Source organism: Falco naumanni, chromosome 12 (genome assembly GCF_017639655.2).
Source record: "Falco naumanni isolate bFalNau1 chromosome 12, bFalNau1.pat, whole genome shotgun sequence".
In the NCBI taxonomy this organism is placed as follows: domain Eukaryota; kingdom Metazoa; phylum Chordata; class Aves; order Falconiformes; family Falconidae; genus Falco; species Falco naumanni.
In genome coordinates, this window is record NC_054065.1 from 23759690 (window position 1) to 23784833 (window position 25144).

A 25144-nucleotide genomic window follows, 5' to 3' on the forward strand; every position below is an offset into this window, starting at 1 on the left:
CAGTCGTCGAAGCCTGGTGACACCATCCTCAGAAAATTGTGTGGGCTGGCATCTTTGTGATAGAGCTCTCCCAGAGCGCTCTCCTTCCTTTCAATATTACTTACATAAGACACTGCTGCCGGATTGCTGCTGTAAGCAGTATTTTACTGAGAGGGACCCTTAAGACAAGAGCCTGTCATTACGTATAGCGTTGTCTCCCCTGTGGCTGGGTCTCAAGATTGTTGAGCCTAAGCAGGACTGACACTTCAAATTCCTCCAGACCATTCAAGCTGTCTTCCTTGATTTCCTTGAACCTCATCCTTCTCTAGAGTAATCAATTCGAGTTGTTTCTGTGGATTTTTTTATTATTGCCTTTTTCATCTGCCCTTTACTGCTGCATCTTATCTGCATGGAATGATTGTACTGTTCCCTGGAAAACAGTTTAGCATTCTAATTAAAACATAACTATATATTGAGCTTCCTGAGGTGCCTTCTTGGGGTGTAACAAAGGGCTGCTGCTTGGCTGGGAATGGCACTCTGTTAATTTGTATTTGTCCAAAAAAATATTGGGAGATTTTCCAGTTACTGGGTATTCTTGTTTTGAAGACATTGGTCTGCTGCATTTAAAGTATTTTAGTGGGGAGTAATATAAATATGTAGAGTGAGCAGTATGGGATAGAAAACTTGTGAGTGAAGCTCGACACTCGGTTGTGTAATGTATCCCCAGTAGTAATGGCTTTTTACTGACCAGGCAGTAAAGCTTAACCTGGAATTACTTACAAATGCAGTTACTTACAGGGCCAGTTTGCTGTACGGATTCATAGCTGACAGACTTGGAGATAATCTATGATCTTTAGTTTCCTATAACTTTTAAATACATGGTACAATACATAGTATGAAACGTAGTATGCTGTCCAAGTTTACTCATGATGGATTATGATGAGGCTAGGAAGCTCTAGAGAGGACAGATCTTCTGGAAAAGCTCAGATGTTAAGGTCTACTGTAACCGTAGCCATCAATGCCTGTCATGTTCCGCAGTGTTTGGATTTTTATTAAGCAAAACATTGCTGCCGCATTTGCTTTATTTGGAAAGCCAGCATTTGCTAGTAAGTCTTCCAGATTTTGAATCTTAGGTGATGATTGGTGAAACTGGTTCCCTATATAGCATCAATTTTTAATAGCCTTGACTCACTACTCATGGACTGTGACCAAACAAAGATCTGGAGATGAGAAGGGTAAGAAAGAAAGAAAGAAACAGACTTTCACAGGCTGCTTATTTTTCCAGGTTCAAGTATTTCTGCTAAAAGAGAAATTTGAATGTATTCAACTAATGTCACATTGTGTTCAGTCTTTTCCCAAGAATAAGGATGAAGCGTTGTAGCCATATTTAATTTTAAAACTGTTTTCAGACTAACTCTGTTTAATTTGGGTAAAAAATAGTGGTGAGATCCTGTAATACTTTAAAAGGCAATTGCAAACTAGTATGGCACAAATTTGTCTGTCTAGCAAACCCCGTGAAATTACAACTTACATGACACTTAATAGTCACAGATTAAATAAAAATCCTATTACAGCAAGCAGGATTTTTTTGGTGGTTTTGTGGGGGTTTTTAATTTATTTTTTTTATGTCTTAGGATGTGCAAAGCCATTTGAGAATTCAATGGCTTTAGAAAAACAAGGAATGTATATTTTACATAGGCTCTTCTTCCTTTTCTTGCCTCCTTTCTCCTTCCCAAGTAATGATTGCATCAGCAGGGATAACATCATGCTGACATTTTATTTATGGAACCCAGTTTGCTGCTGGAATGGTACCTCACCTCACACGCTGCAAGCTCAGTTTTGGCTGTTCTTTACTTGCTACTGTAATAAATGTGACAGATGATAATAGTGGAGAGATTCCATTGTTACTGGTTTTTTCCTCTTTATTTTAGATGAGCTTCATAGACTCTTCATTTTTTGTAGGAGTGTTCAGTCTTGGAGTCCCTGTAGATGCTCTCTTCTTCATTGGCAACCAGTTGGTGGCTACAAGCCATACAGGGAAAGTGGGAGTGTGGAACGCTGTGACTCAGCATTGGCAGGTGTGTTCAATTCAATTTTCTGCATCACTTTTAATGAGCTGGTATGTCTTTCTAGTAAAAAGAGAATAAAATAATCTAAAAGCATGTGTGAAATGCTTGTCACAGGGTTTTCAGCCCTGACTTGTGTTATGGAGTTTGCCGCCGTAATACCTGAGAATTGTGCCTGTGAGCAGAATGTTGAATTCTTTGGTGGTACTACTATGCTTTTTAGGCTTTCAAATAAAAGGACATGGTGTGACTTGGAGTAATAAATGTCAAGTGTGTGTATATTTAAACTTCCTTGTGGATTACTAACTTTGTAAAAATTCACTAGGATCATAGGAAATAAATTGTGGGGAATATGTGACAGCAATTTCTGCACTATCTGAAAGAAGGAGGAAACAAGAAGGCAGTCTGATATCTGGGTATCTCAAAAGTTGTTTTACAATGGGAGACTGTTCCGCAGAAATATACATGGATATACTTTAAAGGTGTCTGTCTTGTATGTGGATGCCTCTGGCTGCACTGACCCTATTCCTGTTGTCAGAATGCGTGTTAAATAGATCCTTGGAGTCTGTATGAGTCTGAGAAAACAGTCGAGCATTCATGTGAATAACAAAGCTTGTAACACAGCCAGGTGTACATTTTTGTGGCATAAAACCTAGATGCAATAAAAACCCCAAAACTGTCTTGCAAATCTTGAGAGGCAAAGCTGACCTGAGGCAGCTGCACTGTTTGCTAAGTTCTGATTCAACCCTTAAGTGGCAGTACTGCTAACACATAACATGGATGATAAGCACGGGATAGCATTGCTTCTGCAGCAGAGAGAGACATGTTAGTACGGTCTTGAATTAAACAAAACATTATTTAAAGCTCTCTACTGATGCCTTGCAAAATCTTCTGTTAAGAGACAACTTAATGCTATGTGACAAGCTGGTGTTTGACAATATTTTCTGAAGGAGTAAAAACCGAGGTCCTGTTCATCATCATTGTTTCTAGGGGGGGCCACAGAAATCTTTCTGAGCACGTTAATAGTTCCTCGGTTTGACTGACTATTCCTTTGGTGAAAGCATTTCTTATTGAAGAATAGAAAATCTTTAGGAGGGATGCCAGGATCTCTTCATCTCTTCAAACCAAGTTTTTTGGCTTTCTAGTTTTTTGATGTTGTTTTTTTTTTTCCCTTAATGGCTCCCTTAAACAAAAACAAAAGAAAAAAAAAACCCCAACAACAAACCCACCAACAAACATAACCTCAAAACAACAAACAAAACCCCAACCCCCCCAAAAATAAAAAATGCCCAAATCCAGCGACCTTCAATGTGCTTTGTGTACCTCAGGCTCTTCTGTTAGAAAGGGGGGGGGGGGGGGGGGGGGAGAGGGGGGAACATCTTCCTGTAGATCATCATCTCCCTTTAGAAGACATTCTTCTTGAAGAGCCCTATAAAGCCTTAAGTGGTGGGGTTGTACCTCTGAGCTTCAAATTCATTATGAGAATACATGGCGTTTGTGTAACTTCTTTCCATGAGTTGCCCATAGCTCTGGCCTTGCTATGTAATCATACTTGCTGCAGTGAGAGAGGTTTTGAGGCACAGAATACGCCAATGCCCCATTTCAGACCAAGAACTTTTGTTTCTTTTGGGGCTTTCTTTCCTGATGGCTTTCAGAGTCCTACTTTAAGGAGGCTTAGTTTGTGCAAAGCTATCCTTCCTGACACTGAGTTTTGTATTTGATGGATTGCACCTGAAGATGTAACTCTGACTGCTGCCTCTACTTGGCTCTCTCATCTTCTTCCCACCTTGGAGATTTGAGCAGACCAGCTGAGGTGGTTTCCCTAGTACTTATTCATAACTCTGGCGGTGTTGCATGCAACAAGGAGAGGAGGTTGTGGGTGCTAGATACATCAGTAATTAGATTTGTAGCACAGAAGAGCTTAAAGGAAGCCAAGTATTTAGTGTTACAGAGTAAGATGTAACATGAAGCAGTGGAGTATGACAGAAAAACAGTCCGCAAAGCGAGGATTCTCACTGGCTGTGTTTTACCAGTGACTGGTGTATAGTGCCACTCTGTTTCCTAATGAAAGTTCCCATGTTGGCAGGTGCACCTGCTGAATCATCTCTGGTGTTCCTATCTCTGCTGCAGAAGAAAGGACTCTCCTTGTGTTGTATGATCTGTCTGACCCAGGCAGTCAATCTCAGCTGTCAGCAGCATGGTAGATCCTCTTGCTCAGTCTTCTCCTTGCAGTTGTTGTGTCTTTGCAAGGTGACAAGTGAAGTGGTGTATCTGTTGATGGGTTGCCTGTACCTTCAGTAGTTTTGTAAAATTTTTGCAAATGTGTATCTTTGATCCACAGAACCAGAGAGCAAGCTGCACCTTGGTCCATAGACTCTTAGATGCTGAGACTGTTTAGTTTCTTGCCTTTCTGTTCTTGTACTACTTCTTTAAAGTAGTCTGGAAAAAAAACCAACCCTCAAAACCAAGTTCTGTGGCCCTGATCGTTAGATGCCTTATTTGGTTAGGTGTAGTATGAATTTGACTGTGGGGAGGAGAAGAGGGTACTTAAACAGCTGTATCTGGAAGAGTACTGTGTGAAAGCACTGAGATCAAGAATACCAATTCTTTTCAGTAATTGGGAAGGATCCTTCTCCAGGTCATTCAGTCATAAGTTACACAGGGAAAATCCAGGTGTTCCCAGAAGAGTTTATTTTCAGCATTGGATCTGTGCTGAATTGTAGGTGAATGTAAGTGAGAGGGGCATAGCTCATTAAACAAATAAAGGAGGGAAAGTGCCTCTTCCCCTCCTTCCCCACCACCCTGGAAAATATGCAGCAGCTATATTCGTGTTGCAGCTTTTTCTGTAATGGCTTAGAATGTATTTTAGGGGCTGACAGACTATCCTTAGGTTAGGAATGGGTTCTGGATTACATGCTAGCTCTTTGAGGTGTGGGGAAATTTCTTTGTTTTGCTTTTATCCAAGAGATTCATTGTTGGTATTTTGTAAATGATTTTGCAAGTCTCTGAGGCAATTGCAAGGATGCTGCCGGTCAGAGAGAAATGAGAACTTAAGCTGGTATTTCCATGAATTAGTATTTAGTGGCCATTAAGTGGACTGGCTGAAGCATACAGAATATAGGAAAATACTATGACTTTGTGCAGTTTGAGTGCTCTGGATGAAACGGCTTTTGGATTTTTCTTCCACAGGGTGGAAGCAAAAAAGAATTGCTTGAGATAGGGGATCATGCCTAGGATAAGCTAAACTTTTTTGTTGCTTGAGATCTCTGTCACACCTGAGAGGGGATAAGCACTCTTTTTGATCCTAGAGGGCAAAGAGAGGGCATTCTTAATCCCTCACCTTAAGTTGAAGACCAGTAAGTAAAATATGACAAGGCTGCCTTCTAGTTTACTTGGTTGCGGATGTGTATTTGAAGTGGGAAGTTGTAATAGGATAAGAATTCCCCCCCCCTCTCGTTATGTATCTGCTGGTTATCTACCTATCCATAGAGGCGGGCAGAGGGACACGAGAACTGGGGGTAAAGGAGGGCTTAAGAGAGGCAACACCTAGTTCCCCTGCCCAGCAACCTCTTAAGGAGTTGTCAGAAAGGAAAAAAAGGGGTAGGACAGAAAGTGTGAAGTACACTCATTTTGCATCCTGGTGAAAAAAATAAATCCTCTTTTGAAGATGAGGTTTAGCTGCAGCACTCTAAGCTTTGTGCCTTCACGTGGAGAAGGATCTTCCAGAGCAGCTGTGCTAACTTATATGCGTGGTTTTGCTGAACTCCATGACTTAAGATCCAGTTTGGTAGAGGAATGCAGTTCACCAGCAGTACTTTAAGAATGCCATTGTTTGTGTGAGTGTGTGCATAATGGCTTCAGACCTGTACCAAACTCAGGTGTTCTTCAACAAAATATACCAGAAAGGTCTGAAAACTGAGAAAGTAACAACCTAACTTATTGATTTATTTATTTTTTATTTCTTTCTTTCTGTTTGCACTAGGTTCAGGATGTTGTTCCTATCACAAGCTATGATACTGCTGGATCTTTTCTGCTGCTGGGCTGTAACAACGGCTCTATTTACTATATAGGTAAGAAATGGGAGCAGGGTGGAATAAAAAGGAGGTGGTGCTAAGCAGCTTTGTTCTTATTTCGTTGGTCTAAGTTGCATCAGAGCAACTCTGTCTATCCAGTGTAATAAATGTATCTTCCCCACAGACATGCAGAAGTTCCCATTGCGGATGAAAGACAATGATCTTCTAGTGACAGAATTGTACCATGATCCCTCCAATGATGCTATAACAGCGCTCAGTGTCTACCTCACGCCTAAAACAAGTCAGTACTGTATTAGTGTCTCTTAGAGTCTGTTACAGGTGTGGGCGTCTTTTCTTTTTTCTAAATGTACTTTATCTGTCACTGTATAGCAGGCCTAAAGCAGACAAGGTAGCCCTTGACATAAACAATGTGTTTTTCTTCATTTAATCAACTTCAAATGAATGATGAACACTAGGCATAACTGTTTTCCTTACATCTGTACATATGTATAAATAGGTACATGTACTTGCATGTATGTGTATATGTTTGTATATCGTGCATTATACATTAATGTATAATGTAATAACATAACGCATCATATATTAATGCCTAATATACCTTTGCTGGTTTTAAGCCTTTTATACAAGATAAGTACTCAGATTATGAATCGTATTCACTGAAATAGTCTGTGGTGATCTGGGTGGGGAGACAACCTTGCTGTGGTGCCTAACCTGATAACCAATATACTTCCATATGCGGCTGAATGACGCTTAGCTATTGTGTCTATACACCCTTTTGTAATCACAGTGCAGCTTTTAAATTAAAAAAAAGCAGCACACAAAAAACACCCCAACAAAACAAAAGAAAAAAGAAAACCAACCAAACAACAAAAAAACCCCAAATCAATGCAAAAAAACCCCCAAAAAAACCAAACTGGAAGACAGTGGTTACTCACATAACTATGTTGATACCACAGTGACCTTTTTAACTCTAGTTCTCCCTGCTCTTGCCTTGCTTTCCCATTTGCCTCCCACTAAGGCAGAAAGATAAACGATATGAGGTACTTCCTGACCATATCACTATGAGGAGTGCCAAAATATCCAATCATGTTTTTGTCCATCTCACTTACAGGAGGGAGGAGAGAATGGGAGAGATGGCTGTTGTTAAGACAGTATGTTGGAGAGCACAGTATGGAATGTTGGGGTTTTTTTTAGCGGCAAAATGTCCTCTCTATTCATGGGAAAAGAAAGAGTAAACTGTTTAAAACAAATATCAGTCTTACTGTGGAAGCTTGGAAATACTGCTTTCTACGGCCTCGTTCCCTGGCCCCAGTAAGTCAAACTTTCATTCCTGGGGAAAACAACTGTGTTCTTGCTTGCTTTAGGTGTAAGTGGCAATTGGATTGAGATTGCGTATGGCACCAGCTCTGGAGCAGTGAGGGTGATTGTACAACACCCTGAAACAGTTGGGTCTGGGCCTCAGCTCTTTCAGACCTTTACGGTTCATCGAAGTCCTGTTACGAAGATCATGCTCTCAGAGAAACACCTTGTGTCAGGTAATCTTTTCCGTGTACAGATTTCTATTGGCGGTTCTCCCCTCCTCCTGAGCAATGAAGTGTTTGTAGGCATTGCTTTATAACTTGCATTGTTCCCACGTGTGATAGAATGAATTGGAACATTTGGGGGCAGGGGAGGGGCTAGAATGACTTGGATCCTCTTTCTTAAAGTAAGCGTTCTTCAAAGGCTCTAGCAGTTAAAAGGCCTAGGTTTTATTTGACCAGATACTGGAAAACCTTTGTTTGTGTCTTATTCCAAGGCTGTCATTTGTGGAAATGAAAGGGCTTGTAAACAAATGTATCCCTGTCAAGTCTTACTGTTGTGGGCAAAGTCCTCTAGGACTTGTCTTTGTTTGACAGCATTTCAGGAACTGTCTTGATTGCAGCAAAATGTGCACCATCTCCTCTTGGGCCCTAGAAAAAGCCTTCCCATGGCTTCAAAGGGCTGTCTGTGTTTCTTCTTTTCTCAGCAGTCTTCTGGTGTTTGTTGTGCTATCCTGTTGTCCTGTCTTATGCTTGGGAAAGTGTCTTGCTTTTAGGGACGATGCAATCACTCCTCCCTCCATAAGAATCTGTTTCACCCAGAATCCAGCAACCAGGGCATGGCAGAGAACAGATTTACTTTCTGCTGCTATCCAATATATTATTTTTTTTTTTTTTTAAAAGGAACAGGAAACATGGTATCCAATTATACTGTAAACAAACAAGCCAGAGGTCATCTGTTCTCTTGCAGCCTGGTGCTAAACCCGCAGGGCTGGGAAAGCTGTATGTATGTAGCAAGCTAACTGATGAATGAAATAAAGAGCACTATTATGTGATGAGGGTTCTGCTGCCAGGCTGCTCTCTTGACATGACTTGTCCTAGCACCTGCACACAGAGGATTAAGTGTGCTGTAGGCCACTGGTGCTGACTCAGTCAGACCTTAACGTTGTGTTCCACCTGCCTCCAGTTTGTTTCTTGAATGTCTGAGAGAAGAGATGAAACTGATAGAAAACAGGACACCAGCAACAACTTGCAGATTGTTAGATAATTGTCTGGATTCATAACATGTGACCTGACATTGACTAAATTCTGCTTGATCGCTCAATCTTGGAAAACTTATCATATAGAAATCACTAGAGAAGTTTTATCTGAAAAGTTTTGTCATCCCTTGTAAATGTTATTATACATCTTTTCCTTTCTAGTTTGTGCTGATAACAACCATGTACGGACATGGACTGTGACTCGGTTCCGGGGCATGATTTCAACTCAGCCAGGCTCAACACCTCTTGCATCATTCAAAATCTTATCTTTGGAGGAAGCAGAGAGTCATGGCAGTTACTGTTCTGGAAATGACATTGGTAAGATGTCTCTTGAATGCGCTGTGCTGAGCCTGTACATTCGCTGGCCTTTATAAAGGTTTAACAGACCTTCAACCTGGTAACATGCAAGTCAGTGGATGGCTGTAAGCTCTTAGATACTGCCTTCTCCTTGAAAAGATGGGGGGAATCTAAGATTCACCTGGAAATACTCGCTATTTAGGCTGTTTGGAGTGAGTACACTTAAAGGGCTTACTATGAATGTGAGGAAAAACTTCCAAACACAGATACTATACCTCTTCCTTGAGCAAACCAATGTAGCATTTCACTTTTGGTGTAACTAGAGAATGACAGAAAGCGCAGGAGACTGCATCAAAGCAGATTAGCATAGCAAAGTTTGGGTCTGCTGCAAATTCCAGTGCATTGTTCAGTCAGGGTTAAATGATGCACATGTGACAAATTCTTAAATGAGTTTGAAGTTGTGGCAAGGTTTACTGAAGCCTTGAAACCACAGAGGCAAGTGGTGCTAGCACATTGCTACAGCAAGGTACTGAAGGATGCACGTCGCCAAATATGGGTAGACAGGTAGTCTCGATTCCTTTGTGGTCCGAGTCTTGCAAATGAACCTTTGATGAATAGGATGCCCTGTGAACACAGGGCGGGGTCAGTACTATGGCAAGAAATCTGATTAAGCCTTTAGACATCTAGGAGCTGCAAAATAAGAAGGTCCTACTTGTTATTATAGAGGGCTGATGTAGGATTTGTACCGACAGTGTAATTCCTCCAGGAATATGCAGGAAACTCAAGAATGGGTGTCTTTTAAAACAAAAGAACAAAAAAAGATCTGTATCTGTAGAGGCTCCTACCCATTGGATGGTTTTTTCTAGCTATTAGTCATCTTTGGTTCCTGTTCCCGATTCTTAAAAATTACAGTGGTCATGCTAATGCGAATTTGGGTCTTCAGGACTGTGGGGAAGAGGGTGAGGGAATTGAAACAAACAAAAAAGTGATCTTTTTTTTCCTCTAGGACCCTTTGGTGAACGTGATGATCAGCAGGTGTTTATCCAGAAAGTTGTTCCCATCACTAATAAGCTGTTTGTAAGGCTGTCTTCAACTGGGAAAAGGTACCTCCATGTTTAGGGTTTTAAGTGGGAAAGGAGCAGGACTCTTCAGGTTGCAGGGTCTCCTGTCCCTTGGGGGTGCATGCAGTTGCACTTCGCAAGCTTCTAATGTGCTTGACATTCTGGCTGAACTCCAGTTTGTGTGTTAGTAACAGAACTGTATTTATCCTCTGCTATAACCTAGAAGCCAAGTGGTATTTTGCAAAATGCGGTATCAGAAACTCACTTCACAATGGCTCACCTGCTGAGCTCACAAAACAAACATTTGTGTACCTCTACAGAATCTGTAGCTCTTAGCCATGGTACCACGCTAACGTTAAATTTTAAAACTAATGCTGAAGTTGCTGGTGGCAGGGATTATGCTGCTCACAGAGGTAGACAGGGAAGCACTTTGTCTCCCTTTGCACTTGTCTTTGAAGATATTAGAACCTTTAAAACTGAGAGACTGTCTTCTAGGTCAGCTATACAATTATTTACTTAAGCTTGACTTCACAATATTCTTCTACATTGTTGCCAATGTAGTAAAAATGTTGCCAGATAACTGCAGCTGCTTTTCTTCTGGTTTCTTAGACTAGTAAGGTGGCAAGAGATCAGAAAAGATGGTGCATCTCAGTTCTGTGCTGCTTCTTATTCTTGCATTTCTTGCCTAATAACTTTGAATCTGGGTGAAAATGTTGATACCTTGACACGTTTAGCATCGACAGAAGCCCTGCAGATTATTGATGTGCTTTTCCCCCATCCCCCACTTACTTCAGGCTAGATTTGTATGTAGTGGGGAGTTTTAGTAGATGATTTATTTTGGAACATCTTGGGCAAGAAGCTCAATACAGGGGGCCAGTAAAACAAATTACTCAGAATATGTGAGGTTCTGGTGTGGGGTATGGCTTAACGGCTTAGTTTTGGGAGTCTTTTTCCTCTCACTCCTCTCATAAGCTTCTAAAATGGAAAAAAGGTATGGAGATCTGCCATGTCAAGTTGTCTTAAGACAAAAGTTATCTGTATAGATAACCTTGGATTTATCATCCTTGGATTTTTTTGTGTATCTTTTATATGACTAAATGTGCTGTTCCTGCAGGTTAGTTTCCTAGAGTGTCTAGCATGTGAAGGGGCTTAGTTGCTGTCCTTCTTGTTGAAAGCCTTAGGTTTCTAATCATTGCAAACTGAAAATGGACATCAAATATATAGGGGTTCCCTAATAAAAGTAAACAAGTAGTAGGACTGCAGATGGATTGAGGGGAAGGTACCGTCTGCTGCTGAGCAGCATGCTGGTCGTGCAGGGAAAGGAATTTCATCTGGAAGAAAAGTCTTTTTTCTGTTGGCAAGTTTGATGCCATCTCAGAAAATCAATACAGTACTAACTTTATTGGTCAAACTGCCAGGTACAATTGTTTTGGTAACTTGAGGTTTCTCTTCCTGTAGGATCTGTGAGATCCAGGCAGTTGACTGCACTACCATCTCGTCGTTTACTGTGCGAGAATGTGAAGGATCCAGCAGAATGGGCTCCCGGCCACGCCGCTACCTCTTCACTGGGCATTCAAATGGCAGCATCCAGATGTGGGACCTGACCACAGCTATGGACATGGTTAGTAAGAGTGAAGACAAAGGTAAGTTGTGTTACACCAGGACTGTGGTGTGGGTCTTTTTCTGTCCTCACATGTGCATGACTACAGTAAATGAACTTGAGCACTCTGTGTCTTTCAGATGTTGGTGGCCCCACAGAGGAAGAGCTGCTCAAGTTGCTTGACCAGTGTGACTTGAGTACGTCTCGCTGTGCCACACCCAACATCAGTCCTGCCACCTCAGTTGTTCAGCCAAACCGGCTTCGGGAGTCTAATTCCAGGTAAGTCACCAAGCGTGGCACCGGCTGCAGACACCAAAGGTTTTACCTGTCAGGTAGGCAGTGAGGGGTTTGGTGGCCTGAATGCTGTAGCTGAGCCCCTGAATCTATGCCCTAAGTTTCTTGAACTACACACACATACTCCTCAATTGCTGTTGGTCTACGTGTGTACAGATAAAAAGTATCCTATGAGAATATGGAGTGATCTGGAGGCCCTTGTGTATGTGGGTTGTGAGGAGTATATTGCTATTTAGTGGGAGTTGCAGTGGTGGGTGGGAGCAGGGTGTGGAGAAGAACTGGCCACCATTCTCAGCGTAACATCTGCTCTTCTCATCCTCCGTGTTTTTTTCTTTTTTGAAGCCTCCAATTGCAGCACCACGAAACAATCCACGAAACTGCCACGTATGGCTCTGTGCGGCCATACAGAGAAAGCCCTCTACTGGCAAGAGCAAGGCGGACGGAGAGCTTCCACAGTTACCGGGACTTCCAGGCTTTTAATTTACCCAGCAAAAGCCCAACAGAAAAGGCAGCTGCTGCAAATGGGAATTCAAGCCAGCCAGAGGCCAGGAAGGCAGCAGCTGAGGGCAGCACAGCTGAGAGGAAGGCAGTCCTGACAACAGCACTTGAAGTGCGAGGCACAGGCATGACAGATGCAGGTGGGTGTTGCAGTACAGAGGTTCACCGTGTGCCAGAGAGTTCTCTGGATCTCAAAAAAAGAGGACCAGAAGAGGAGAGTGAAGCCAAAGCAGAAAGCAAAAAGAAAATGGGGTTTGAAGGAGCGGGCTTCCTGGGAAGGAAGAAAGTGCCTCTCCTGGCCTCTGCACCAGTCCTTGCCGAAGGAGGGCCCGAATTACCTGGTGCGGCTTCTCCATCACCTACGAAGACAGCTGCTTCACCACGGCACCGGAAGAATGATGCATCCTGCCAAGACTATGGCTTGTGAAAATGTGACTGGTGGCAAAGATGAGGGGCAGGTGCCCTCTGGCTGGCAGCCAGCGTAACATGACATGGTTCTTGAACAGGACTGTATTCTGATACCCAGAATAAAAAGTGTGAGGTTATGAGAAAGTAACTGGCTGCTGCCAAACCTTTGAAGAGTCATCCACATCAATGTGTGGCTTTATGTGATGCTCCAAAATGTAGTACGGTACTTGGTCCAAAATATTGTTGTGCATTCTTGCGTAAACGTGGTCAGGCATGTGATATGTTGTGATTATTTTTGTTTTGGGGAAAGGAGGGTGCTAAAGGAATACTTGGTTGCTCAGTGGAAGATGCCTTTTAGACACAGCCACACAGCCAAGAGCTGCTGCTGTCTTGGCTGGATTTTGCCCAATTCACAGGGGCTGCATCTGTAGTCTTGTTTTATGAATGGGATCCTTGCTCTGTATGCTGCTGTCTGAAATCTGAAATGTTTTGTGCAGGTTAAGGAGGAAGCTATTCAAAATAGCATATTATTTTGCCTCTTAGTCCAAATAAATTGCCAGAGGAGTGTTGCTTGTGCTTCCTGAAAATGTGTGGTATCAGATGATGGGTTTTGTTGATTGTGACTGAGAGCATGCATAAAAATAGGCTTGGCAGAGTACATGGGACTGGCAGTCTCTTGAGGGCTTCCTTGTCACTTTCTCTGAAAAAAGGACAGAGATGAATATGGGAATAGGTTTACTGTCATGGTATAATAATTCTCAATTACAAGTGCCTTGACATGATATTTCCTACCTGTGTTGCACTGGCTGTTTTGCTGTTTGCTTCTAGTTTACTGTGGGTGGTGAACAAATTTTATTGCCGGTAGATTAGTAATACATAAGCAAAAGGGAAGGCTGTGACAGCAAGTTTTTGACAGGGAGTGGGTGAGGAGGTTTTCTACCTCTGAAAAAAACATGCTTGGAGTTAAACTTTAATTAATGGCTTTTTGGTTGTTTTTTTTAACTTGAGCTGAGAGGGTGAGGAAGAGGGAGGGAAAGAACACAAAGGTTAAAGCAACTCCAGAATTCCTTCATTTGCTGTTTATTTACTTGTGCACGAACACAATTTTGTGGTGGAGCTTTGTCAGGCCAGGAAAAGACGTGGCTATCCTGCCACAGGCCTTTTTTAGCCACGTGTTGTTTTTTTGGACAGGTAAAAGACTTTTCCTTACCAAACAACCCTACTCAACTGTGAAAGTTGTATGGAGACAACAATGAAAGCCTCTACCTTCGCAGTCTTCTAATACTATATGATTTAGGGATTTTCAAACTGCTCTCTTACTTTTCTGAGGTGTCAGTGCTAACACACATTTTTTTACAGTTAAAGAGACTGTGAAAAAAAAAAAAAGGCCAATTTACTCATCCCCTCCTAACTAACAGGTTTGACTTAAGTAGTGGGTAAGGGGTGGGGAAACAGCAGCCCTATCCTCTCCCCCAAAAGCCATGCAGGCTGCTTTTGGCAAGTTACCCACTTTCCATTTTCTAGAGAAGGTGCTTGTGTTCTTCAGAGGTGGGTGTCGGTGAATGTGGTGTGCTCCTTGGTGACGGTGCTGAAGCCTTTGATGACATTGACAAGATCTTCTTCATCTACATACTGTTAAGAGGAGGGGGGGAAAGCATTTAAGCCAAAGCTGTACATGACTAAAGGCAATTCCTTCATTTTCTCTTTCCTTGCACCCCCTAAAAAATTGTGAAATAATTAAGTGCATGTTTTCCCATTGCTCCTCCCAGCATAAGGTAAGATCCTAGAGCATTCAAGCACCTGAATCCAAACCAGCTAGATTTTCATAGTAAGCAACAACTTTTAAAAAAAATCAATTACTATATATACATCTGATAACTGGTAAATGGTGATAAATTCTAAAGAAAATAGTGTTTGTTACAGCGTGATGGGGAACTTGGAGAGATGAAAAAGAGAAAGAATACAGGTTTAGATTTTTGGTTTGTATAACAACCGTGTCACCTGTGATTTAGTTAAGATTTTGTTCTTTTTGTTCTTCAAGCTTCTCAAGCAGAGTCTGAGATTCTTCCACCTGTACTCATGCTAATGCACTGAGCCAGGATAAGAGTTGAAAAGAAATAAGTTGTGTTTCCACAGCATGAAGAGATCACCAGCAGCATTATTGCAGATGGGTGTCTTGATCCACTTCAACGTTCAGTTATTAATTTGCAAGGTGGACAAAGGGGTGAACAACACTTGCTGACAGTCCTAAGCTGCTGAGTGTAGTAAAGGGAAGAACTGAGTGAAAAGCATTGCAGGAGGTTTGTTGAAGAGAGTAGCAGAGTGATGCAGGAGCAGAGACTGGAGCAATGTACAGAGGGTGGACAGAAGCGCTAGCTTTGTGTTGTACAGCTGCTGATCTCAAAAAGCACCTGAGTTCATGCTGTCGGGTGGTTTGCCACCAAAAGTGAGAGGAATTTTTTGTTCTGCTCCTACCACATCTGAAAATTCATTGGACTATTCTGTAAACAACTTCTAACATGCCAACATGCAGCATGTGGTGGGGGTGGGGTGGTACAAGCTAACCCAAACCATGGTGTTGGCCCAAGATAAGCAGATAGAACAAGGGAACAAGGGCTTCCTCTCTTAGCACTGGGAGCTGTTCATTTGGCTGAGATCATACAGAGGTACACCCTGGCTGGGCTGTTAGTCTCCAAAGAATTAAATCATGAGGATGTGATAGCTCCGAGAAAATGACTTGAGCTGAGTTACGATACCACTGAATCAGGAAGCCCATGAGGCTGAGGGTTAACCTGTACCTATAGGGGGGTTGCCTACAGCTAAGTGTCAGTATCTTCTTACTTGATCTTTATGGTCTAAGCAGGTACGGCAGCAGTGGTAGCAACACCCCGGTTCTGGGGCTGTTTGGATTTATGCGCCATATCATCCTTCTCCAGTTCACTTTGCATTTTGGACAAGATCCACTCAATAACTGCACACTCGTTCTAACTTTGTTAGTACCTCACATGCCTTTCACTCCCATCTGCCCCATTTTTTAGGAACCTTATTGGCTTTTTCTGGGAGCAACCACTCCCATCTCGCTGGCCCCCGAACCACTTCCCACACATCTGTTCAGGGAAGGATGGAAGCCAGGGGATGAAGGTTAAAAAGCCTGTTCCCTGGTGACAGAGAGGAAGGGAAGTTGCCACTGTCCTTTACTTAAGAATCGTAACTTCTTGTGTTTGTGTGTTCAGGTCCATGTTGGTGACACCAGCCAATCCTGTCCTCTCCTATTTTAAAAGACAGATACTCTGCCTGTCCCCCCCCCAGTCCCCCTTGGGCAGACTTGGAAGTCATTTGTCACACGTGCCAGAAGATTCAAGCATTGTGACTGAGCAGAGGACAGAGAAGCCTTGTCAGCAACTGAGTCCAAGGTCACAGAACAGGAGTCACTAGAGTACAAGCTTCTGCTTCTGGCAATGAACGTGTGAAGGATGCCAGGACATCCCTCCTTGCACAGGTACATTTGCTAAAATGCATGGAGAGAAAGGCCTATGTGTTGACCAAATAGAAGGGAATTCTTCAAGGTGCACAGCGCTGGTAGACCATGCAGTTACTGGTTCAATGGGAATCATAGACAAATGCATGTGGACCCCTCACATCCCGTAAGAGCAGTGTGTGACCACCTGCAGCTCTGGAAGAGAGCAGTAGGCAGGATCTAATCTGACCACGTCCTTCTAGGTCTTTTGGCTATACCTCCAGCAGCTTTTAATATTTAGTCCTTTTCATGATCCCAACGAGACAGACAAATCGCTAGCAGCTCACCCTGCACAGCAGCATCACAGAGGAACAGGAGTGCTTACCAAGCCACGACCAGTAGTGCGATGATGATTGCGAATAATGGCATCCCAAGGTGATTCCTCAACAAGAGACTTTTTGTCGTAGAGGTCGAGCAGCTGGCTGACACTGCGATGAAGAGAGGCTGGGGAATATGTGTGACTTAGCTGGCTCTGACTTGGTCTCCTTGCCCCAGATGTGATGTGGAAACCACGGCTGTTTGTGGGAGAGCCAACTCCCGGAATTTTTGTATCTGTCAGCCCCTATGAGGAAGACACAAAGTAATAAATCAAAAATAAAGGTCATGGTCTCAAACACTTTATCTGAACAAAACCAAAGCAGGAGCGGAAGAGAACAGAGAAACCCATGCTTCAAAAATCATGCAGTCATAGACAGAAGAACAAAAATAGAGTGGACCTTTCCCCATTGTAGGATAATCATATAATTAAAAAAACCCCACCCAAGCCTTTAAAACAGGACTTTCCCCGATGAATATTTTCCCCCCTAATTTTCTGTTGTTTTTTTTTAAAGTAGCCAACAGGCAGAGGGCCAAAGATGTTTTACTACCAGCACGACAGCCCAGACTTGCACAGCAAGGGGATGTTAGGAGACTTCCAGTTATTGTGACCAGGAAAAAGAAATTCAGCCACCAGGAGAAGCATGCAATGTAAGAAAGATGCCTTCGTGCATGCTCTTTGGGTCATCTGGCACATCACACATTGCAACTCTGCAAGCTAACAACTCTACCTCAAAGTGCATTGTGTATCTTTTGAGAGTGACACTGCTTGATGCATCAGATGTGTCAGCAATGGTCTCGAACTGAGATTAAAGAGAGGGAGGAAAAGCATCAGGGCAGGGCAAGGTGCAACGCAGGTGCAGTCTGTTCCTTGCGGAGGGTGTGAAGGGGAGCAATGTAGCAGGATGTGGGGGAGTAGAGAACTGGCAAAAATGAGACACTATTTAACGAGTCATTGGGTGCCATGTGGGCAGCCAGCATTGCTTGCTACACGATCTCACTAACTCTTGTAAAACACAAGTGATTTTGCTACTTCCTAGTAGCTGTATCCTAACTTCTCAGATTAAGTCCTTCCTCTGATGAACTGTGGAATCTTCTTTTCTGTTAAGTCCATGAGCTTCTGGAAAAATGAAAAGGAAGGGGAAAAAATAAAGAGGACAGGAATATGGAAAAGAATTGCACAGGCATGCCAACAGCAAAGACATTTTAAAGTCAAGAGGAACAACACAACATGACAGACTGTAGAGGAAAAGGAATCAAAACCATGAGACAAAAAAAAAGAAGTTTCTTAACGCTTTTAGCCTTTGCCAGAAGAAAGGGCACACTGGAAATCCTATTGTTTCCAAGAGCTCCTTCGTTGAGGCACAGATGCAGCTTCTTGGCACGGAGACAAGAAGGAACAGAATGCGTGAAGGATGCAGGAGTCACTATCCTGCTTGATGGTGCTCACAGGAAAAAGATGCTGAGAAGTGACAAGAAGAATCATCTCACGGCCTGTGGCTGGGAAGCAGCACAGAAATGGAAGGCACTGCTGCTCCCAGTCTCCTAACAATTGCCATACTCCTTTTGTCTTGCTTTTCCTCAAAGGGTAGGATAGCACTACTGCTATGCTACGTGGTGGAAGGTGTTCTTTATCCACTTTTTTACAGATTTTTAACTTGTCATAATAAAAATGATACAAAGCTTCCCTCCCAGTCACTCCCCAGCAGTCCCCCTCCCACCTCTGCAGTGGTCCCAGTGTGGCTCTATGTGCACAGACGCACACACACATCTTGTGGAGGTCCCTAGTGTTTCCCTGGTTGCCCTTACTCTAAACCTTGGTGGCATGCAGCTCGTCCTAGAGCAGTCAGGCTTGGCAGTATGTGGATAGTAGAAAGAAGCCTCCCCCTAAGTCCTCCTTTCTGCAGGAACATTTCATGGGTACCTGACAAAGACTGTCGGATGGATCCTGGTTAGCCATCAGATAGCTGGAAACACAGGACAGGTTCCTCTGAAAGGCACATTTTATCACCTACCTTCTCACAGCATGCCGAGACCTTTTCACCTCCATTGCAGATGTCAACTAACATCAGGTGGCATCAGTGGCTTTGTATTTTCTGTGACTCCAGATCCAAAGTTTGTCTTAGGCATCAGAAGCATTTCAGGGCTGCAGACCAGGTGCCACAGGGCTCTTTTTGGGCTAAGCACCTGTAGCCTGGCTCTCTGTGCCCGCGTTAGGTACCAGGCAGTTCTTTTCCTACACTGAGCAGCCTTCATTCGGTAACCGAGTGTGCAACAAAACAGTGGAAGGAGGAAGAAAAACTGTGTGTGTGTGTTGGGGGGTGGGGGGCAGATAAAAGTGTTACACAACTGTAATGGATGGATTAACTGTAAATGATGGATACACAACACAGCGTTTTACCAAACGTACCGGATGGGTTTCACCTGATGAATAGACACTCATCGGTGACGTTCTTTTCTGGAGTGGAACTAAAGGAGGCCTGTCTCGTGCATAGGGTTGCTTGTGGACTTTCCTTTGAAGAATTAAGGAGAGAAGAATAGCCAAGAGGATCAAACCTAGAACTACCATCAGCACTGCAAACCACAACTCGTTGTAGAATTTTGCACGTTTGGACTCTGCTTTGTCCTTCTCTCCAGGTGTTGTCAAGATCAGACCTGTAAAAATCAAGAGGGATTAGGGGAGAAAGGGAATGTTATTTTAGAAAGCGTTTAACAATATGTTATCCCTTTCCGCGCTAATAAATTAGGCAGAAATTTAAGTAATTGTGTAGTCATGTGCTTATTTGCACTTATGTTCAAGGTGGCATAATGGTTCAATATGCTAGCGGGCTATAATAAAAACCTTACTACCCTCAAGAGACCCTGCTTAAAGTTCTGGCATTGCTGCTTAGGCTGGAAATCACCACTGCATCAGCAGCTCTTGAGAGAGGAGGCAGTGGAGGTGGAATGCAAGAAAAAAAAAAAGGGTTCTCCAAGTAACCTTGAAGAGTGGAAATGACTACAGTAATTTCAGAGCAGTACAGACAGAGGACGTTCTCTCTGGCACTGTGTAGTGGCAAGCCTGTGCAGTTAAAAAGAGAGAAGGAGGAAGACTTAACTGAAATGAGTGATAAATTTATACAAAAACAAACATGAAACATTCTATTCCTCCTTCTCCCACCTGTTAGAAAAAACAGCCGCTTGGTTGTCTTTGCTTATACAGAACACAAGCATAAGAAATCTCAGTGACAGGGTTTCCTGGTTATTTGCAATCCTCCATGCATATCCAGACACTTGGCTAAGGGATTTTCATCACCTTCACTGGCAAGCCTCTTCTGCAAGGTGCCTGCAGTGCTGATCGAGTTTGCATTAGACTCTCAGTACAAGCAGCAATCAAAAGAGCAGAGAAGCCGAGTGTGGAAGGTGATGGATGTAGAGCAACTGGGATATTATAAAAGGCATTTTATAATGCCTTTACAGCAGCCTTGCCTGAAATTCTGCAGAAGGATGGTGTGACAACATGAAAAGGGATATGCAATGTAAAGAGTAATTGCAAAAGATGAGGCACAACTCTTTAAAGGAGCTGAACAAGAGGCAACTTAATAAATAAATTAATTAAAACCGATATGTCGGTTAGAAATGGTTCAAGCTTAGCTCTGCTTCCCAGGGAACTAAGGGGTTAAAAAACCTCCAGCTTTTTGCTGATTAGGCATCTACTACTTAGTGGACAAAAGTGACTGGGATGTCACCACACCAAACTCTTTTTGCTTCTACAAAACAGACAAAGGCCTCACGGACAGAAGGAAAACAGCAGGTGTTATAAACTGGGTCCTGACAGCGTCTCGTGTGGCATTCTCATACAGTGGTTCAGGAACACATCCCAGGTGAAACTGCAGAGACTGGCTGGCTGCTCATAGGAAAGGAGCAGGTGGATGCCCCTTGCTGCGGGGGTGGGGTGCAGGGAGGAGAGGATATGTATTTTCGTTGCCAAACTGAGGAGGAATGAGGGAGGACAGGGTTACAATTCAAGATACTCTTAATTCAGAAGTAAAATCTGGAAGAGAGCAGACTCTGTTCAGCAGGAAAAAGCACTATATTTTGGAGCAATATATTTACATAAAAATAAAAGAAAAAAAATATTACTTGTCTGGAGGGAGGATCCCAAGCTGACCATGATGTAAAGGAACGGAAATCCATCCATGGCAAAAAAGGCACATTGCCTACATACCTCATACCCTAAGGCACTAAGGAATCCCCTGATCCTGCAATGAGATGCTGTCCTGTGGCATGTACTACACAATACCAAATTCCTACCCCAAACGCTTACAGTGAATAGGTGCTAGGTAATTTCTTCACATATTTACCAACTCCATCTCCAGCGCTGTACTTGATGACTGGTGTCATGGCGCTCCCTTCATCAGTGATGCAGGTCACTTGAAACAAAAAGGCTGAGCAAAAAAAGCAAAAAAAAAAAAAAAAAATACTGTCAGCAGAAGTCAAAATTCTGTAGGTGCTGCTTTTTCACCATGATCCACCAGCAGAGATGGACAGGTCTAAGAAAAGCCAAGGCAGATATAGCACATAATCCATCATAACCCACCTAGGTCCCAGATCACATAATCCCTTATCCATGGGTATTGAACTGCTAAACTATGAACCGAGGCAGATCATAGCTAGTCACCACTATGGTGTTGCTATAAATTATGTTCCTATTTTACCACCCAAACCTCCCTCTTCCAATGACATGTGACTGGCAACTTTCAGTTTGTTCATCATTTTGCCCTAAATCTCTCATATTCCATTCATGGCTGATACAAACATGTTAAGAATGTTTGAGTAAAACAAAAAATGTATTAGCCTCATTGCAGTAATCAGGGAAGTAAAATATAAATGATAAAAGCCTTTGACATACAAAGAACCCAATGTCTGGAAAAACAGAAAACATTTTTTTCTTGGTTGTTTATTTTTTTTTCACCTTCTTATTTCCCCCTTGTTGTCAGTTTCCTTGCATTTTAGAGATTGCAAATTTCTGAAGAGAAACTGCATTTCAAAACATGCCTGATTCCAAGAGCTACTGACTTAATTTGATCCAAATGAAAATTCAGGCTCCGGTCTTTCCTGAATCTGCAGATTTCCATGCATTTCCCGGAGCATAGCCCTGAAGGAAGGAATTGCAATGCAGCTCCAGGATTTGGGAAAGCTCGACCCTCACAATGAGCCACAGCAGTCTCACCCAGCAGTCTTTCACAGAGAGAAAGCTATAGGAGATTGAAACTGACTTTTGTCAGATGTCCTCGGTAAATACAGCTCGGTGTCAAAGCCGCTGTAGATGCGCTGCCCGCTCTCTGTTAACGCGTACTCCTTCAGGCGGCCATTGAGTACAAAAGTGCGACTCCAGTCTATGTGGATGGTAGATAAATTGCTGACAATGGAGAAGGGAGCCATGTACCGAGGTGCTACAAAAGAAGGTAAAAAAGCTCATTTCTAGCCAACAGGCATGACAGCGCAGAGGAAGAGACTCTGCATGACACAAGCTCCCTGTTGCATGCACTCCCTCTCATATACACGTGTATGAGTAGGAAAGATACAAAGAGAAAAGAGAAACCTGCTGTAGCGTGCCAGCCTCTACACTAAGAAAGCAGAAATATCTCATATCTTCAAAATAAAAACCTAGAACTCCCTTTCTTTGCCTTTGTGTATGTAGTACAGACACTAAAACTGTATAAATTAAAATCTAGCTTAAGGTGAGGGGGCAGGGAGACACGGGAGGTTGTGCAAGTTCAGCTGCAGCATGCTGGGCTGTGGGAACCCAGCTGCTAAGGGGGAGTCTCTTGCAAGCCCCAAGAAACCACCCAAGATCATCTTTTAACACGCACACACATGAAAACATGAGGTTTCAGAAAAGCAAGAGCAAATCACAGGCAGAGAGAACAGAACCCCAGAACTCACTTCAGGGAGGAACAGCTCATTAGTTGGGCTCAACAGCTTGCTGACAAGACTTAGGTTGAGTTTGAGGTGGTCCTTCCTTGTGGCTTTGCCATTATGCCATGTGCCCAGTATACGCTGGTTTGTTCATAAGAAAGTTGCTTGTCCAGCTGCACCGTGCTGCTAATCTCCCGCTGTCACTGAAGCCAACCCCCCGGCAAGAGGAAGGAGAGGGTCACAGTGACCCGGGAGACCGGGTGTGAAGAGGTCAGGAAGGCAAGAAAAGCAAGACGGAAAGAAGAGGGCGTGTGGACCCCGTGGGTGGGGGTGTAAAAATGCCTTTCAAACTCTTTCCTTCTGTCTGTATCACCAGTTCCTTACAATTTTTCTCCATTTAAAAGTTCATTATCGTGTTCCAGCTTTTTAGTTTTGTGATTTAATAAAACACAGGTTTACAGATAAGGGCATTTTTCTTTTTTTCAGTGGTGATATTAAAGAAACTCGGGCTGTTCCACTTGAAAATTTCAGCTAAGGATATAGCAGATAATTTTTTAGTAATTGCTAGGCAGAACTACCAAGTGATGCAAAATTCTAAAAATTAGAAAGGTGATTCTGAAACCCTGGCTTAAGACCTATGATAAAAAGTGAATATCCTCTTTGCCCCTACCTGGCAAGCTGAGGTGAAATGCCCCTCTCATCTGTTATGAAATGGCTCTGGCAACAGCAGTGGAGAACTTTTTAATAAAAGCTGATGTTAGACTACTACAAATTCAGTTTTGATGGCAAAATCTATCCTGACGGTAGGCACAGGTCCTGCATGCTTAATTTCCATGCAGATCACCACATGGCCTTAAAGTACTGCCTGTGGTGGTTAGATAGATAGCAAAAAATTCCTACTTCAGTGTCAACAAGGATCCAATCATTCAGATGGCATCCAAGAAAAACTCTCATGAGACCTGGCAGAAGCGTGGCATGAATTAGGACAGTAAGATTGTTCCTGAAAAGAATCACCATTTCTCTTTCAAGATCTCCACTTTTCCAACAGATTATTTATGGCAGTGTATTGATCACTACACATCACCCTTCTATTAACACTCGAACATTTTATGTTCTGCAGCTTTGCTGCCCATTTTCAGTAAAATAAAAGGTTTCCAGGCTCCCAAGACAGAGGATATGGTATTAGATGATGAGCAAAGAAATATTTTTGAAGGAATGAGCAGTCAAGCCCCAGAGCAGAATTTCAATGAATGGGCAGCAGAGGCACAGTGACACAGAAGAGCAGGTTTCTGGGGACATCATCTTTCACAGAGGTGGAGGAGTCATTTGGTGCTACGCAGCCCTGTGCATCAGAAGCGGGCATTGGTGATCGCTCAACCATTTCTCATACTCACGCTCCTTTTCTGTAGTGAAACCAATCCATTCTGAGGCGCTGCTGCCAACAGAGTTGTAAGACACAACTCGCAGGTTGTAAGTTGTGTAAGGCTCCAGGTTGGACACGTTGGCACTCTGTCCTTTTCCTGTATACTTCACCTCCGTTGGGCCAGGACTGCAAGCCTTCACTGCTGGTTGTAGGTTCAGGGGACAAGCCATATACACATGGAGCTCATAGCTGAGAGCAAAGTTGAGATTTTGATCAATCAAGAGCCTTAATAATATAACTGCCAATCGTACATCTCATCCCAACTACTGTATATCTGGCTACTGGAGAAGAAAACGGACCTGATGCCATTTTTTCTGTTGGAGATTTTAGCCCCAAGGGTAAGATGCCTCTGAGCAATGGTGGTTGTAAGCGAGCACACTCGCAGTGAAAGTGCTGATGCCTGTTACCTTGCTGCTCCCTTCTGCAAATCAGGATCCGCCTTAGTAACTACAGGATGCAGCTGGCTCCACTGCCATTTGAGCTCATAACTTTTTGGCTATGCAACCGCAGCTGTCAGACAATTGCCTCCATTCACAACAGCTCATCCTCTCCTCCTTTATCCTCCCCAGTATCCTGCTCAGGAAAAAAGCAACTGTTGCACGCAAACACCTCTCAGATGGTATTCAGGCCACCGGGGCTACCACCACCACCACAGGGAAGGAGGAGCATGGCTGCCACAACCACCCAGTGCTCTCAGCCCCACCATTCCAGCTCAAATTGCTCTGCCACCACCCCCCTAGCTGAGGCGTGCAGGTTTGGCTGAGTGGCAGCTCCTACCTGGTGACAATGCCGTTGGGTGACTGAGGGGCGCTCCACTGGAAAGAGGCGTTCCTGGAGGTCACGGTGCGGATCTGGGGGGGGGGCTGCTCTGAGGGTGGAGCCGGCCGCGTGGTCATTTGGGCCATGGGTCCTTTGCTGCAACAGTTGAAACATGTGCAGGCCTCCACGCCAATGGAGTATGTGGTAAAAGGTTTGAGCCCATGTATTGTCTGCTGGGTGGCAGTCCCTTCTGACAGCTATAAAAATTAAGAGGGAACTTGTCACAGCTTCACGCACCACAAGTACTAAATAAGAGTTATGGAGGTGAATTAACTCCAGAAGAAGACTGGCACAAGGTTCTGCATGTCCTTTAAGTCTGACATTAATGCAGCTGTTGTGCATTGGGAACTCTGCATTCATTTTTTTCTCATTATG

At 43.3% G+C, this 25144-nt stretch overlaps 2 protein-coding genes across 3 annotated transcripts in view; one reads left to right on the top strand and one right to left on the bottom strand.

The window, feature by feature from the left end:
• KCTD3 (potassium channel tetramerization domain containing 3) overlaps positions 1 to 13363 on the top strand; it is a 28371-nt gene extending 15008 nt beyond the window's left edge. For both annotated transcript variants that reach the window (XM_040612016.1, XM_040612015.1), the window contains exons 10-18: positions 1942 to 2057; positions 6028 to 6115; positions 6243 to 6359; positions 7444 to 7614; positions 8799 to 8954; positions 9940 to 10036; positions 11453 to 11637; positions 11735 to 11873; positions 12231 to 13363. In XM_040612016.1, coding sequence (XP_040467950.1) covers positions 1942 to 2057; positions 6028 to 6115; positions 6243 to 6359; positions 7444 to 7614; positions 8799 to 8954; positions 9940 to 10036; positions 11453 to 11637; positions 11735 to 11873; positions 12231 to 12813 — 1652 coding nt within the window. In that variant the 3' untranslated portion in view covers positions 12814 to 13363. The remainder of the gene's footprint in view (positions 1 to 1941; positions 2058 to 6027; positions 6116 to 6242; positions 6360 to 7443; positions 7615 to 8798; positions 8955 to 9939; positions 10037 to 11452; positions 11638 to 11734; positions 11874 to 12230) is intronic.
• Positions 13364 to 13486: 123 nt separating this feature from the next.
• Positions 13487 to 25144, bottom strand: part of USH2A (usherin) — a 391715-nt gene continuing 380057 nt past the window's right edge. Inside the window, exons 65-72 of the mRNA XM_040612018.1 lie at positions 24728 to 24966; positions 23922 to 24139; positions 21885 to 22061; positions 20970 to 21053; positions 19037 to 19281; positions 17358 to 17429; positions 16637 to 16873; positions 13487 to 14426 (exon numbers count right to left, since the gene is read on the bottom strand). Of these exons, the coding sequence (XP_040467952.1) occupies positions 14337 to 14426; positions 16637 to 16873; positions 17358 to 17429; positions 19037 to 19281; positions 20970 to 21053; positions 21885 to 22061; positions 23922 to 24139; positions 24728 to 24966 (1362 nt within the window). The 3' untranslated portion in view covers positions 13487 to 14336. The remainder of the gene's footprint in view (positions 14427 to 16636; positions 16874 to 17357; positions 17430 to 19036; positions 19282 to 20969; positions 21054 to 21884; positions 22062 to 23921; positions 24140 to 24727; positions 24967 to 25144) is intronic.